Here is a 16,379-nt window from a genome sequence, read left to right as displayed (position 1 = left end):
TATAGAGCTAAACCACATCATTCATGGGTTTGGAGAAACATCATCAAAGTTGATCAACCTTTTTTGAGAGAAGGGATATGGAGGGTTGGGAATGGGTTTAATATTCCCCTAAACCATAAGGATTGGTTTCCCCATTCAAACTTTAGTGCTCACCAGCATCACCTTCCTACTGGCACTGTGGGAGATTTTATTGACCATGATACTAGGACTTGGAAGTTTGATTTGGTTAGGAGTTTATACCCTTTTCATCAGGCTTCCTCAATCCTTCAAATTCCTATCTCCAAGACATATTCTGTACAAGATACACTCTGTTGGAAATTCTCCAATAATGGGGAGTATCAAGTGCACAAAGCCTATGACTTATTAAGTAGGAATTATGCTGGCCAATCTAGTTATTTTCAAGCTCATTCGGGTTGGTGGAGATCGTTTTGGAAAATTAAGGTTCCTTTCAAAGTCAGTAATTTTGTTTGGAAACTATTGAACAACTGTCTGCTAGCTTTTCATAATCTTCATGTTAGAGGTATATCCAATGGAAATCTTTGCCCAATGTGTAATGAGAAAGAGGAGAGTTTAACCCATCTCTTTCTTCTTTGTCCATTCACTAGGGCGTGTTGGCATGGAACCACTTTAGCTATCCATTCTTTAGATTTTTTTGACTTGTCTGTTCAACATTGGCTGCAACAAATTATTTCAAGACATGAGTTGAGAAATTTGGACTCTATGTCTTATTTACAGGATGTTTTCATTACCCTTTGGGCTATTTGGAACCATCGGAACAAAGTAGTGCATCAAGGAATCATCCCTAATCCAATGGAAGTTATTCTAATTGCTCAAAACTTTTCTTGCAGGTATAAGGCTTCTCTCTCAAGTTGTTAGTCCCCGAGAAGAAGAGATAGCAGCTGTTCCAACACTTGGCAGCAATTTGCATCCCAAGAACTGGAATCTAATAATCAAAATTGTAGCAGCTAGAAAGAGGAGGCACTGTAGATATGGTATTGTATATGAAGCTCTAACTTTGTAGGGAGATAAGGTGTTTTATGGAGTAGCAAGTACCTCTGCTACAACTTCCACTGGAGCTCTTTTGGAGGCTGTTATTGAAGCTGGTTTGGTAGCCAAAGCTCAAGGTTTTCAAAATGTTTTGTTCCTTAGTGATAGCAAAAGACTTATGCAGACAGTTAAGAAGAAATGTGCCACGGATTGGATGGATAGCACTAGGCTTGCGGACTACTGCTTCCTGAATCAGAATGGCTTGTTTTGTGATCTTTTTTGGGTTCCTCACGTTATTGTGAAGGATATTTGGTCTGTAGCTAAAGTGGCAACACGTTTACCACTTCACTATTGCTATCAGTTTCCAGTCGGGTCTTTGTAATGCTACTGTGCCTTTTGTTTCTCCCTTCAGTGGTATGGAAAAAAAAAAAAGTTTTGTTAGATTTGACATTTTCTATGACAACGATACAATGATAACATTAAATAAATAAGCATTTATATCATGTAAAAATAATTAAGCAATATTGTATTCAATCTCAATAATTGAATGTAAACTAATTATAAATATATATATATATATATATATATTTTTTTTGAGAATAAAAATAAACTTTTTATATGAAGCATGCAATAAAATACACACATATATTCATTTTCTAATTTTATTTTATAAATTTATATAAGTTAATAGACTTGTGTCACATATAATTTTAAAATTCTTAAAATAAAGTAATAAATGTAATGGAATTGCCTAATTTAGTACTAGCTAGGGTGTGATCATACTAACAATACTGCATTGGATTTTATCAAAACTTCACATTGTAGCGTGTTTGGGCAAGTGTAGTAATAGGAAGGGTGAATTCCTGTGAAGTTCTCGCGTTTGAAGTTTGAACCCTTTTCTTTTTTGAAGCAAACATAGGGATGATGATTTGAAATTTTGGTAGTGAAATTATAGTTTGGCACATGACTACACACTCTACAATTTCTATCTCTTTCTTAACACCAAAATAAAACAAATTTAAAATTAGATTAAAATTTTATTTAACCATGCATCAACTTATCCAAAATAAAGTAAACATTTGTTTTAAAAAATATATAAATTTCATTTCTCTTTGTAAATTTTATACTTGAACCATGATATTTTATTTTCTATATAAAATTAACCTTAGTTTGGTTAGTATTAATTCATTAAATTATGTATGTAATTCATCTTATCCTAAAAAAATGTATTTAATTTATCAAGTTAACCTTGATTTAGTTTGAATTTATTTAAATATAAAAGGCCCTACAAAAATTTATCATCTTAGGACTCAAACTATATCGAGTCTGTTTTGTGAGGATAACTTCCCTTTAGAATTTGACTAGGATCTTGTGTTAATAAAATATTGTAAAATAAAGGAAATAACAAGACATTATAAAAGATGTGGGAATATGTGGGGAAAAAAAAAACTTATTTTCTTCATGTCTTCATGGTCATTCACACAATGCCAAACTAATCAAACTATCAGTCTATCACTCAATACCTGTATTGCCTAGATGCCTCCAACTCAACTTCACATATATTTATATGTACATGTATAATATAATCCTCCAGGGTCGTTTGGAGCTTTGATAGAAAAGAAGGAATTAGATTTTATTGGTGAGAGCTAATCCCAAATATGCATTGTACAACATATTCTTAATTTACCTTTTCGTTTTTTAAAATGGAAAAACTAAACCAAATCCTTAAAAAGGCAGCTCTGTAGTAGGTGTAACGATTTTGTAATTTATTACAACATCAAGCTGGAAACAAATATTAAAAGTTCAAGATTGTTCAATTAATTTTATTTCAAATATGAGTTTGAGATCAAACACTTTATCAAACTAGATTTTAAACTTGGTTCATTCTCTTATTGAGCAAACTTGATCTTGTTCATGAGCTACTCGAGTTAATTAGAAAGAATGGTTTTTGTATATAAACTTCTAAAAAAGAAAAAAGATTTATCAACCTCAAATTGTTAAAAATTATATACACTTTTTAGTTTTACTACAAAATGAACTATTTCTATTATCAATAAATTAGAGATAACAATTTGACATATTATGAACATATTTACAAACTTATACAATACAATATCAAGTTTATATAAGTTTTTTTATTTTTTTTACACATACATATAACAAATAATATATTATATATATATATATATATATATATTGAGTCATATACTCATGAGTATATTATTATGTTTGAGTTTGACGTGTGTAATAGTCGAGCCTAGAGTTAGGATTGAAGCTCTTTTGCTAAATAATCGAACATGAATTTTTTTTTTCCCCCCTCTTCTGAACTGAGCATGAAATGTTCATAAATAGCTTGATTCATTTACAGCCCTCACCAAGGGTATATGTGAGTTTGGTTTAGGCTTAATACATGTCTGTACAGGTATGATACATAAAACATGTTACTGCAGTTGCTACTCAGTTCAACCTATCTTCTTTCCCTCATCCTTTATTTTCCATTTTCTTCTTATTGGCTTTCCAAGCCATTTTGTCCGGGTAAAGAATGTATAAACTTCAGAGAAAGAGTTAAAATGGGAGTTTCTAGATACGTGCACAACTATTCACAATTCTTGGTTCATTGTGTGTCCGAATCATGACTATCATTGGCTGAGCCCTTAGAAAAGTGTTCTTGGTGAAAGGGGTCATCAGCACCATGTACAGAACTCAACCTAGGAGAGAAGTTCAAACCTGTCATCTGTTCCAGCTCAAGGCCATTAGATCTCATACTAGCTTCTTCTTTGAACTTCATGAAGTACATGGATGACCAGTAATCTTTTGCCAAGTTCTTGAGGGGAAGGAGAGAAAAAAAAAACACTCAGACATGGTACCAATCCAAAGGAACCAGTAAAATTATATAAACCCAAGGAAATAACCTACCGTTTTCATCAATTGCATCACCTCATTTAGTGCATTGTTAAAGAGATTAGGGTGTGCAAGATCAGCAGTAGTCAAAATTTCTTGTCGGCTTCGGTGAGAAATGTTTACCTCCCTTGCCGCACCTTTATAAATCAATCAAGAGAAATCAGATAAAAACAAGTCACATAAGCTTCAAAGGTAATAGGATATGAAAAAGAATTAGAGTGCATTTCCGGCTATGGAAAGAAACAGGCTATAGCAGCCCACATGGTGCCACAAAGCTGATCTGTCCTATAACAAACATGATTGTGATGAACCCATATTTCTTTATTAAACAGTGAAAACACAAATCAGGCGTCAACCTTCAATTACTAATTCATAGTAAAAGATTTACCAGAGACTTGCATTTATAAGTAATGATTATATTTTAAAAAATGGCAATGTCATGGAAGAGGAAATGGGAGAAAATTGCTCATACGATGGGTGATTTCTAACAAATCAGATTTCTACAAGCATACAGAGCGAAGGCTGCCAAATTTTAGATAGACATTTATAATTGGAAATAAAGGGAGGGAAATAATAAAGATACTGGACACCTGTAAGTAGGACTAGAAACAATCCTAGTAATAAGCTACTCAAGCTTGATTTATTCATCTTATTAGAAAGCTCAAACCCACTATTAATCAATCTAATCTCAAGTAACTTAAGGGTTAAAGCTTAAGTTAAGCCAAGTGGTAGGTTTTTTATCTTTCACAACCAAACCAAATAAGGTGCATACGCAATGATGGCTTTCCACGTGAAGCAATCTAAGCTGAGGATAGTAGACACTATTTATTTAATTTTCATGCCAGATTCATAAAAAGATGAATAGGAAAAGTAGTTAGAATTCTAAAGATGTAAAAATGTACAAACATCTCTGATTGCCAAAACTACCAGTTGAACATCTTTCTAGATGAAGTCACTACCAACATTAATGCTTCAGCTACCTAAAAATTCCTATATTTGAGGCACGTGCAACCCAAAAGAGCCATATGAGCTGTATTCAAAGGTTAGCATGAGACTTTAAGTCGGAGGTAATGCATATTGAAAATAAATTGCTTTGAATACAAATCCCAAAATAAAAACCACAAACCACAAACCTGCAACTATATACTTGTCAATAATATACCGTGCCATGTAGATCCTTCTTACAGGGTCATTTACAGGTAGTTTGCCAAGCTCATGCACCTCATCATAGAAATGCACACTCTCCCCAGCCAAACAACTGTAATTGAAAAGAGAAGAAGTTTTATTCCAAACAATCAATTTTATTTCTCATCTTCAATTCTATTTACAAAAAAAGGGGGGGGGGGGGTGTCTTGGAGATATCTTCTAGGATTTAGGGCCCCATTAATCTCCATGGAATTCAGGACATGGAAACAATGTTTTCTTTCCCTCTTCATTTAGCTTAAGAAATTTTTTCTCTAAACCTGGAATTTTTCTCATGATATAAGTTTTTGTAAGAAATATTTCCTCATAAATGTATTCCCAAATACTGGAGCTTGGGGAGGAATACGAAACCTGTCAGCAAATGCCATGAAGGACTGCCGAAATCTTTTGTCCAGAAGAAGCTTATCCAATGGTTCATTGGGATCTATGACTTGAACTGCTTCCGTCTGCAATAGTAGTCCACTATCAGGTATACCAAGAGCCTGGCCCATTGTCTCAAATTCTTGAGGTGCCTTTCTCCTTAAACTGATTTGAGTGAGTAAAGGCTGTGAACTTGATAAAGAGAAAAGAGCCTGTACTAGAATACTTGCCTGTAGAATATACCTGAGAAATGTTAGCAAGAATACATGAGCTGAAGACAGTTAGAACTTAAATCTCAATCAACTAATGATGGCGAAGGTGAATAAAGAAAATGAGACACAAACCAATCATATGGCATACCATAATTAAAAGGAGAAATCTGGAGGCAATTTGAAGCCATGATATTTCATCATGAATTTCATTCAAAATGTAAGCAGTAACCCATACTCCTGGAAGTGGAAAAGAGGACAAATTAATTCCAAAAAGAAGGTGAGTCATTTTGATTAAATTATTTTTCTGTATGTTTTATTACAAAATTAGGAAGGGTGTAACATTAGTACTTAGGATGTATACAATAGATATCGAAGAAAGAGATCCAAGACACAATAAACTATTTCAGTTTATTATGACTTTCTCAATGAAAGTTCCCAGACCATTGTTGGTTCTTCCATTGTGTTATAGATGCAGATGTTAACTGAACTCCCTAATGGCTAGAGAAGCAGCAAAAAACCACTGCCTATGGTGCCCCCTCCCTCCTTTTTTCTTCTCTTTTGGGGTGGCTGTTTTTGCAGTTAAGTGGAATCATGGCAAGATGACTGATGCTACAAGAGTCCATGCCAAAAGCATTATTACTAATTCCTAATTGTACATCTTAAGTACTTTAATTTGCACATAGACACTCAAGAATTTAGTCACCAACATCAATTGTCAGCTTCCTTTTATCGTAAAAACCTATGCGCAACAATTTTTAAGTCATCAGAATGTTTTCCAATAAGCTGTGACTACTACTCTAGGTTATATGTTCTTAAACTTCCAATGAGCTCTAGCTCAAATGTCACGTTTTCCCCTTGTAAGAGCAAGATGGAGGGAGAGATTGTGGTTCAAGACCCACCAGGTGAGTGTGTAATTACCAATAAAAGGGGTCACCGGGCACGTGGGGGGGGGGGGGGGTGTGTGTTGTGGGGTGGAATATGTTTTAAGTAGCTAGAGAACTTCAAAAACCATAAACACTAAACAATGGTTCCAAATTAAAAACAAAGAGGAAAACAAAAAAAAAAATAAACAAAAACAAAAAGGACTTTCCAACTGTGACTATAGAATATATATGGCCAATGTACATAGAGCAAATAAAAAAAATAATGAAGCCTTGTATAGAACCTAGAGAAAAAGGATACCAATGGAAGAGGCTGAGAAAAGTATCCCCCACCACAGGTCTTTGAGTTCATCAAACCTGAACTCTATGTGCCAAATAGCCCCGGTGAATCCAACTAAAGCAGCGACATACAATGTGTGGAGAGTCGCAGTTGGAATGACCCAGTAAGTCCCCATGTGGCACCGTTTATTTAGAGGCTTCTTCATATGGATAACTACAGCATATGTCAGTACTCTTGTTAGAAATTACCAATCAAATGGAGGAGTGAAAAACTACACAATCTATGACCAGATCCAAAGAGCTCTAGGCTGATATTGATGACATGTATAAATAAAACTTTGGCTGACAAGATCAATCAAGCCACACAGACAGCAGAACATTTAAAATAACTTGCTTGAATAAAATGAAGTGAAATAACACACTCAGATACATAGTCAAAGTACAGTAACGTTGGACCAGGATTATACATTATTGATGGACAGTCAAATACAATTCCATGAAAGAAAAAGCGCCCATCCCAAGAGTGTTAAACTTACATGTTCAGTTCTAAGATCATAATACAAAACACTGCTACCAATTTAATAGCCTGTTTGCCTCCAGCTTATTCAGCAAGCTTTTAGCCTTACGCTTTTATGTACGTTAAAACCAGAGTTTTTCTCACTTTTTCAAAGTACAAGTATACTTTAGCACAGTTTCATCAAAAAGCTAAATAAGCTGATACCAAACACACACTATCAAAACTTGGAAGGTGTTTCGTGATAACCAGAAAAAATAAGGCTTGATAATTGTTACTTGAGAGTGTTCTTGATGAATTTTGGTATGATTACCTTGCTCATCAAGAACTTCCAGGGATTAAATGCATCTTTGTACTTGGGAATTGTCTTCCCCTGCTACACTGAAATCATGATAGATAATTTCATAATCTATACTGCTTTTGGCAAAAGACTCTTTTCCACAGTTATTTAAATTTTGTAAGAAAGCAACAAAAGGTCGTGTACTAGAACATTGAGTTTGAAGCTCCAAACAGAAGTTTGGCAAACAAATAAAAGAAAAGGTACAAAAGGGTTGGAATGTGCGCATTTAGAGACATATGGTTTGAAAATTCCCATAACAATTCAATAATAATGCCTCTACCTCATGAAAATGTTTACTATATATAAATAATGCCCTAGTAAACCAGCAAAGAAAAAGTACTGAGAACTGCATACTTATCAATGTTCTTAAAAGCACACTTAGGTGCGTTTAAAACTCAATGCTTGAAGCCCCAAAGTCTAAGCGTTTCACTTGGCCAAAGTGAAGCTCATTTAATGAAGTGCACCTTTTGGCGCTTTTTGAAGAAGAACATAGCATACCTAGGCACTCTTTTTCATATTATTGCTAAAGAAATATATATATATATATATATATATGAATCGTTAAAATTAATTGCTCGATCTTGAAGGTTATGACATGGACAAACACTATTCTTAAGGTGTTATATTATATTACACAATAAATTTTATTTTTTATTTACATGTCAAAAGATATAAGCCAAGTTAATTACTATTCTTGTAAAATTTGGTCTTTGCCTTTTAGATGTATGTTGATTAAACCATATTCCTCATTTGATCATAACTATCACGGTTATGTATTTTTATAAAGCACAAGAGAATTACATAAAATGTTATGTTTAAACTTTCTATGACTTCAATTTCCTATATTATACATTTTTCTTTTTTCTTTTTTGACAAATAACATAAGAACTTTTTATTAAAGAATAGCCAACCCAAGTACATTGGAAATGTACTTCAGTGGCAAAATTTAAGGACCCAAATTAAAATGATCAACTAGAACAAGGAGGGATATAGAAGAGAAGGAAGGTAAGACTAAGCTCCATTCAAGGAGAGTATGAAAGAAAAAGGACTTTATATCAAGGATCAATTGTTCAAAGTCCTCAAAGCATCTAGCATTCTGTCCCCGCCATAAAACCCAAAGTAGACAATGTGGCACAAAACTCGAGAAATGTATATTTCTATGTCTTCCAAACTTACAGATATTATACAATTGCACTTACCAAATAGGTAAAATATAAAGTTTTTGAGTTTTTATTTAATTTTTATTATAAGATGAATATTTCTATTAGAGGTTATTAGAAACCATATTTGAAAAATGTATGTTTTCCTTCAATCAGGCGTTTGCGCTTGGCGCCTAGCCTCCAAGAGGCCTTCGCACTTTAGTGCACTTGATACTTTTATCAACACTGATATTTATGCTTTGGTTGTAGGCATAAATATGACAAATCATACCAGAAAGGAATTAAGTTGTGGTTAAATTAGCTGCTCCAATTGTTCTTTTGCTTAATGGGGTATAAACCAAACTGAAAAAGAAATATGTACAATAGTGAACTTATTCCAAGATAGAGTATCTTCAAAAAAAGACCAAAAGAGGGGGAGGGGGGAAGAGAGGTGGGGGGTGGGGGGGGGGGTGTGTGAGGAGACTGAAAAACAGACAAACAGGACCAAAAACAGAAAATACGTTTTCAAGGACTAAGAATCTGCATAAAACAGGTTTCACACATATTAAATATTAAAGAAAAACTAAATACTAAAAATGGACATTAGTAAAGAAAACTGATCACTTCATTGGAAAATATACTTCTACATTGATAAATAATGTTACTGCTCCAAATGTATCTTAATTTCATTGTAGAAAGACCAACTTGAGAAGATAAATATCCAAATAAGTAAATTGATTCAATTTAGAGACTCTTACATGCAGCCCCAGCAATCCATGGCAACAGTATTAGTGGAAGAAATATATAAGATCTGATTGGTGGTAAACGCCTCCTGAAATATATAACAGCTTTAGTAAAGTAGTGTAGTACGACACAAAAAGGTTTAAAAAAATTATTTGCCAAGAGGCCCAAGACATGAAAAAGTCCTTGCATAAAACATGTTCCATGTCTACGAAACCATTGCACAAAAAAAGGGAAAAAAAAGAGAGAAGAAGATGAAACTAGCCCCCATAAGTCATGTTGTTGACCTGTTTAATGTTTCTATCGTCAGAACAATCAACCAACCATATCACAAAAGTCTCAAGGACCTTGGCTTGGGTGGTTAATAGGTAGGGTGGGGATGTGCAATCTACAGTCAGATCATTGATTTGAGATAGATGCAACCTTATGGCAAGTTTCTTTCAGAATTACAGTCAAGCGTATTTACCCAAGCAAACAAAATCTTTACTTACTTGACAAAAATGTAATACAGCTGGAAGGCCTGTGTCACGCGACAGCTTAGCAGTAAGCCAAATCCAAGTGGACCTTCAACCCAAACTGAAAGCAAAAGATGCTTGAAATTGGTGCTCTAAAGAAATAAGCATCTGACAACTGAAAAAATAAACAAGGACTTGAAAGATTGTAACAATAATAGAAGCTGTGAAAAACCTGCCCAAACATAGCAAGACTGCCACCAATGCCTCTTCGTGAATTTTAGGAAATTGACAGACACCTGCACGGAACATGGGCCTATAGTATTGTAACAAGTATAACTAAAAGTCATCTACAAAAATTTTCTGGTGCATGAAGTCATAAAAAAAAAATTAGTAAGGGTAACAAAACGATCTATAATCTACCACAATTGACAACAAAAGGTTGAAGCTGGCAAAAACATGAATTATTGGAATCCAGAAGCCACTGTTCTTAGTACGAGGAACCTTGTGAACCAGAAAGGGTACAAGTAACCGTGAGAGAAGTCTGAAAGAACAAAGCCAAACAATTAATGACAAAAGAAGTTAGTCTCTAAATAAATAAACTCTTCTTTGGTACCAAAAACATGTACAATAACCAAAAAGAACTTCTTCATATTGGGAATACCTTAAAAAAAGTTTACTTCAAAGATTTGCATTCTTCATAAGCAATTACTTTCAATTGACCAATTAAAAATTTCACTATGTTTTTATAAGGAAAGCCATATATATATAGAAAAAGAAGGCAGCAACTAGTCTGAATCAAGTTGACAGACAATGAATGCTCAATTGGTTTCGTTTGATTATATATATAGCTGTCAGTTACACAAATCACACAAGCATTTCCAAGTAAGCAGGAATGGCTTAAGAAAACTGCAAATAAAAAGTAAAAACTCTAGCAAAGAGTTTTTATCCCATAAATAATCAGACAAAGAGACCCTCAAACTCTTCCAACTCTTACGCTCCCCACTACTAACATCCACTCCTCAAGTAAATCAGCTCAATAAATTCTGCTTAATTAATTCCACATTGTTTGACTACCTGAGAAATGCATACCAAATAACTCAAAAAGAAAACACATATGAGATAGGAAAGGAATTATCTTCTTTACATGCCAATGCTCATCACATCAATAACTTCTCTTATCAACCTAGGAACAGCATACCAACAATTCTTTCCACATTATTGTTAGGGAGAAAGACTCAAGAGAGGAATGAATTGCAAAGCTATTTAAAGAACCCTAATTTCCTAAATTCATGAAACTAGCTACACAAAGTATTTACTAGTTCCATTACTTCAGTTTGTTCTAGGACACTGTATCTCTCTCTCTCCTAAGAAAAGGTTGTGGCTAGTGCACAAAGCTCCCACTTTTGCTGGCACTAGGAGGGGTAATTGTTAAACAACCTTACCCCCAATTTCTTTTTGTGTTGATTCTTGGACTCTAACCCATGACTGTCGCTTTTGGTGGAAGACACTTCCCATCGCACCAAGGCCTAACCTCTTCTCTCTCTCTCCTCGAAAGAAAAATTGATGCTTTCTTTTTTTATGAATGAGAAAATTTAATTGAACCACCCCCAAAAAAAAAAAAAAATTACAAGAAGCAGCCTAAGCTTGCAAACACCAGAACACAGTACAAACAAGCAGCCACACACTACAGACAAACACTAGACTTATTAAGCTCCCAGCCTAATAACAAACCAAAAAAAATTTCAGAAATTCCCCAAATACAGCATAACACTATGTTTTTCAAAGGTATGCTTCACTTGTTTAGACCAAGACAGCCTACACCTAATATCAGAAATAAGCCATTGCACCAATTCGCTTCTTCAGTGCAAATCTTTCCTTACATGAATTCTTGCATTCCTGTCAGCCCATAAGTTATAAATCACCCCAGCCCAGCTCAGCCCAGCTTACAACTGACTTGCTGCAGATTTTTCTCCTTCAAATTCTTCACAGCTCAACCCAGAAAAAAAAAAATTAATACTTTCTAGTTTGCCACATTGAATCAAATTCACTTTGTGGGTTACAATAACATCCCATAAGACTCAAAAGTCAAAACTACTTTGCCTTTGATTGTTAATAATAATTTTTTTTTTCAGTTACTTGCTTACACTAGCCCCATAACTTGTTTGATCAAATCTACAATATGCTGAGCTGATAATAAATAATAAAATTTGTTTATTAGACACAGTCAAACAGTATAACCCACCTAAAATAACCAACTAATAAATGGTCTACAACAACAGAACTTTTTAATAAATATATAAAAAAAAGCAGGCAATTCTGTGATCTTTCTGCATATACTAAAAATTCACTGAGACATATCATCAAACACCCAGCCTCCAATTCTTATAACATGTTTAATAGGCTCTACTGAAGTTAAAATTTTTCACATATATTGGGAAACAAAACAATAATTAAAGAACCCCAGAAAGGAAAACATACAAGATCATGGAAAGGATGGATATGGCAATCGCTATGTAGTCGGTGACGCAGCCTCCTACCAATGCACAAGTTTCCATTTTCATAGTTTTTGTGCATATATAAAAAGAAGTAGAAAAAGTGGGTCTATGAATTATAATTCAGTAATTCAAGCATTAAGATAGAAATGTAATAATTGATAACATAACAATAAGAGTATATATCTATGCATAGTTTTGATTATACATAGTAGTGGCCATTGAAGATAGTCTTGTAGAAGCAATGGAGTCCACTTTCCATTTTCTCCACGTTAACTGTGGAGGAAATATGAGGTGACGGATTTGACCAAAAGTTATATTAAAATTAGTGATTCATGTTCAAAGGAAACTTCAAAGTAGCCCAATTTTGAGATTTATGTGGGCCTCATCTGTCCCTAAATTCTATGACTACCTTGAGTCTGTGCACGTGCCCTTGCCCAACTAATCAAACCTACGCATTTGCACTTTAAAAAGAAACTTAATATGAATAGACTGCGAACTTATTGGTTAGTAGTTGCAATTTCATGATAACTAGTCGCTAATCCATGCGATGTACGGGAAAATTATTAGAAAATAATAAAACATGCATATATTAAAAGACAATTTAAGTTCATGTGTATTTACAAGAGATACATACCTAAATAGTTCTTGCGGTAGAAATAAAAGCCTTATATTTGAGATAAAGAATTGATGTAAACAAACTAATCTTACATAAAACAAATTAAAAAAAAAAAAAAAACATAAAACTGATGTCACGGGAAATTCAGCCACATAGTAGTAATATATAAATCTCTTAAAACCTAAACCTAAACATAAGGACTAAATATATAAACAAACTAACCTTACAAAAGCTGAACTTTATAAGTTAAAATCTATACCGTGCATTGTAGATCTTGAATGATTTAGGACTTCCTACGTCTGGAGAGAGAGAGTTTGCAGAAACCGTGGCTTTATATTTCTTAACTTGAGAGAGGGGTAAGGTTGCTAGGGTTTTGTAGATCTTGAATGCTTTAGGGCTTCCTACGTCTGGAGAAAGAGAGAGTTTGCAGAAACCGTGACTTTATATTTCTTAACTTGAGAGAGGGGTAAGGTTGTTAGGGTTTTGAGGAGTTATAATTTTTATTTATTTTTTATTTTTTATGTTGACGTGGAAAATTGTGGTGTCAGCAAAGGCTTGATAATTAAGGTTTAGTGATCATTTGCTGAGTCTAGGTGTAATGGTTACTCTATAAGTAAAAAAATTTTATATGATGTTAAGAAAAGGTAAAGGTCAAAGTTCAAATTTTTAAAAAGAAGTTTTAGATATTTAAATTAGGTTAAAGTAAAATATAAATTTGAGAATATTGTGAAGGAAAAAGTTAATGGATGTCATTTGATTTAGGAAATATTTTTAAAAACTTTTTATGTAGAAAAGAGAAAAAAATTAATTTTCTTATGGTTTTTTTTTTTTTTTTTTAATGAAAATGATATCAAACTTTTCATAAAATAATTTATTAACAATTGATTTAAGGGCTTTGTTATGAAATTGTTACAAACTTTTATTGTATTTATAATTATATTTATATGTGAGCCATATACTTTTTTAAATGAAAGATAATGTCCGGTCCATATTTAAAACACGAGAAGTGAATGTAAAACATTTACTGGTATTTTTTGCACTTAGAAAGGAAAGGAAACTCACGTGTATATATATATACAATACACTCCGGGAGTACAAGCTATAATGCATAAAATGCAAGTACCCAACAACCATAGCCAAAAAAGAAAAAATGACACTAAAAAGCAAGGTTAACAACCACAATGTCACGACCCTCTTCTCCAACACAAGTACCCAACCACCATAGCCAGCCAAAGTCTCCTGTCTCTCTGAGATCTTCAAGGGGAGAGAGAATCCAAAGGAGCAACTTAACAAAGGCAGAACCACTTTCTCTGCATTCAACATGTAGATAACAAGTTCAATATCAAGACTTCAAGAGAGTTATAAAACCAAGGACCAAAAACAATAGGCAGAGATTAGAGATATGAAATGAATTGATACCTTGTTGTTGGACTTGGAGGAATGACTGTATTTATCACTGGCTGTATATTTTGGCGATGGATTTGGTGACACACTACTAGATGTCCCACCGGTCTTCCTCTCATCTCTAACCTTGTCAAATATGACAGTAAATTCGCTGGCTGCGGCAGGATTGTTCACATCCCATTCTCCGAATTTGGGGAGAGGCCGATCCTTATTGAGCTGCAAACAAAACAAAGAAAACCATAAAAATTTTAACATATGCATTCATTGCTGCTATTCATTAAAAAAAAAAAAAAACTCATGAGATAATAACACATAAAAATCAGCTTCAAGTCAAGAGTCACATAGCTTAATGTCATTTGTTGAATTCGAATATGCCTCCTCCACTAAAAAATGTATATAAATAAAATTAAAATTTTCTACTATTTCTATTTTTATGTGATTATTCTCAAGCTTGCAATAAACGAGTGTTTTATATAGAAACATCCAAAGTTCAAATCTTTTCTTTCTCATTGTAATTATCAAAAAAAAAAAAAAAAATTGCATTATATTTCAAGAACAACATAAACCCTAATCACCAAATAGTCTAATAAAGCGGAAAAAAAAAAAAAAAAAAACAAAATGACATTAATAAAAAACCTTAAATATATTATGTTATTTTAAGTCCCTACTTGTGAATCTCATGTCCCACAAATGATAAACCCCACCAAGTCACCAACCCACTATTATTCTCATGATATATCTCAAACCATGTAAAATGCACGTGTCTATTCAAACAAAACAAAAACATTGAAACGACAAAACCCACTTATGATCACATGGGAAATGAAACACAGGCAATAATGTGTACGAAAAACAATACGAGGATTTTATATTTTCTTACCGAAGACATGATTGAGTTGTATAAGGAAATGAAAGAACCAAAAAAAAAAAAAAATGGAAAACCAGAATTTTGGGGGTTTGAGAAATGATGATAACAATGAAAATGAAGAAGGGTACTTTCGATTCTGATGAAATATTGGTAACAGGAAATGCAACTTTTATATTTGGAGGAGACCAAACGATTTTCAGTTTTTCTTTACGAATTGCACTCGTCTCAAACGCGGGGACAATAAATTTGTTTCCTTGTTTTACTGATGAAAGAGTAAGACTAGGTTATCCCAAAAAAGAAAAAATTTTTTTTTTTGCAAAATTCACCTTTTTTATTTTCTAACTTTGTTTTTTTATTACAATCTTATAAGTTTCAAATTTAATCGATTAATATTTTTCCATAATTTTAATTTTATTTTAAAAATTAACGAATGTTAACGGAGAGGTCATAATTGAATAAACTTAGAGCACTAAAATGAACGAAAAAAAACTTAAAGGACTTAAATGAATTCTGTTTAAAACTAAGGGGATAAATTTTCATTTTAGCCTTAAAAATAAGAAAGACAAGTTTTAGTTGTCAAGGTTGAAACAATAATGCTAATAACAAATTAATAACAACAAAAGAATACCCCCATTGAATTTTTGAGAAACCCGAATGTAAATTGCTAAGTTGTCATTGTTCCCTGTGAGTTGTTAGTAACTTAGTATAGCATGTTAGCAAGATTTTCATGACCAAATAAGTCAGTTAAGGTTTTGATATTTGAAATTGTTTGAATTATTTCTTCCTTTTTTTTTTTTTTTCTAGTAGGCTAAGTTGGCTAAAACCATACTTGGGATTCTTTGTTCTAGATTTGGTACAGTTTTTATTTTATTTTGTTTATTTTGCTTAAAAGATGAAAATTGAACAAAAATACAGATGTATCTAGAAGAAAATTGAGGTTTTAAAAAAGCTTTAGTGCTTTACCTACCCAAATAAGTTAAGAAA

The 16,379-nt window shown here is 33.2% G+C and overlaps 2 protein-coding genes across 2 annotated transcripts; both read right to left on the bottom strand.

Annotated features, from left to right (window-relative positions):
- Nucleotides 1–3,280: 3,280 nt before the first annotated feature.
- On the bottom strand, nt 3,281–12,933 carry LOC115982354 (regulator of G-protein signaling 1). The gene is made up of 11 exons (XM_031104929.1): nt 12,491–12,933; nt 10,433–10,553; nt 10,245–10,308; nt 10,049–10,133; nt 9,575–9,648; nt 6,846–7,037; nt 5,812–5,900; nt 5,443–5,681; nt 5,022–5,146; nt 3,904–4,025; nt 3,281–3,811 (listed from the first exon to the last, which is right to left on the bottom strand). Exons 1-11 carry the CDS (start codon nt 12,571–12,573, stop codon nt 3,602–3,604), a joined length of 1,404 nt encoding a protein of 467 aa, XP_030960789.1. The 5' UTR covers nt 12,574–12,933; the 3' UTR covers nt 3,281–3,601.
- Nucleotides 12,934–14,203: 1,270 nt separating this feature from the next.
- Nucleotides 14,204–15,519, bottom strand: LOC115979378 (protein NOI4-like). The gene is made up of 3 exons (XM_031101402.1): nt 15,408–15,519; nt 14,543–14,743; nt 14,204–14,433 (listed from the first exon to the last, which is right to left on the bottom strand). Exons 1-3 carry the CDS (start codon nt 15,414–15,416, stop codon nt 14,410–14,412), a joined length of 234 nt encoding a protein of 77 aa, XP_030957262.1. The 5' UTR covers nt 15,417–15,519; the 3' UTR covers nt 14,204–14,409.
- Nucleotides 15,520–16,379: the final 860 nt, after the last annotated feature.

The sequence above is a fragment of the Quercus lobata genome, chromosome 3, assembly GCF_001633185.2.
Source record: "Quercus lobata isolate SW786 chromosome 3, ValleyOak3.0 Primary Assembly, whole genome shotgun sequence".
NCBI classification, from domain to species: Eukaryota; Viridiplantae; Streptophyta; class Magnoliopsida; order Fagales; family Fagaceae; genus Quercus; species Quercus lobata.
The sequence above is the reverse complement of the archived record's forward strand: the minus strand, read 5'-3'. Positions and strand labels throughout refer to the sequence as shown.

Bases quoted from the DNA above. Each gene is read 5' to 3' on its own strand.
- LOC115979378 (XM_031101402.1), bottom strand. The intron at 14,434-14,542 runs GTATCAATTCAT...TGTTGAATGCAG, and splicing joins CCTCCAAGTCCAACAACAAG to AGAAAGTGGTTCTGCCTTTG.
- LOC115982354 (XM_031104929.1), bottom strand. From the start codon at position 12,573: ATGAAAATGGAAACTTGTGCATTGGTAGGAGGCTGCGTCACCGACTAC. The intron at 10,134-10,244 runs GTTTTTCACAGC...TTTTGCTTTCAG, and splicing joins GTCTTGCTATGTTTGGGCAG to TTTGGGTTGAAGGTCCACTT. The intron at 3,812-3,903 runs GTAGGTTATTTC...CTTCCCCTCAAG, and splicing joins TGATGCAATTGATGAAAACG to AACTTGGCAAAAGATTACTG.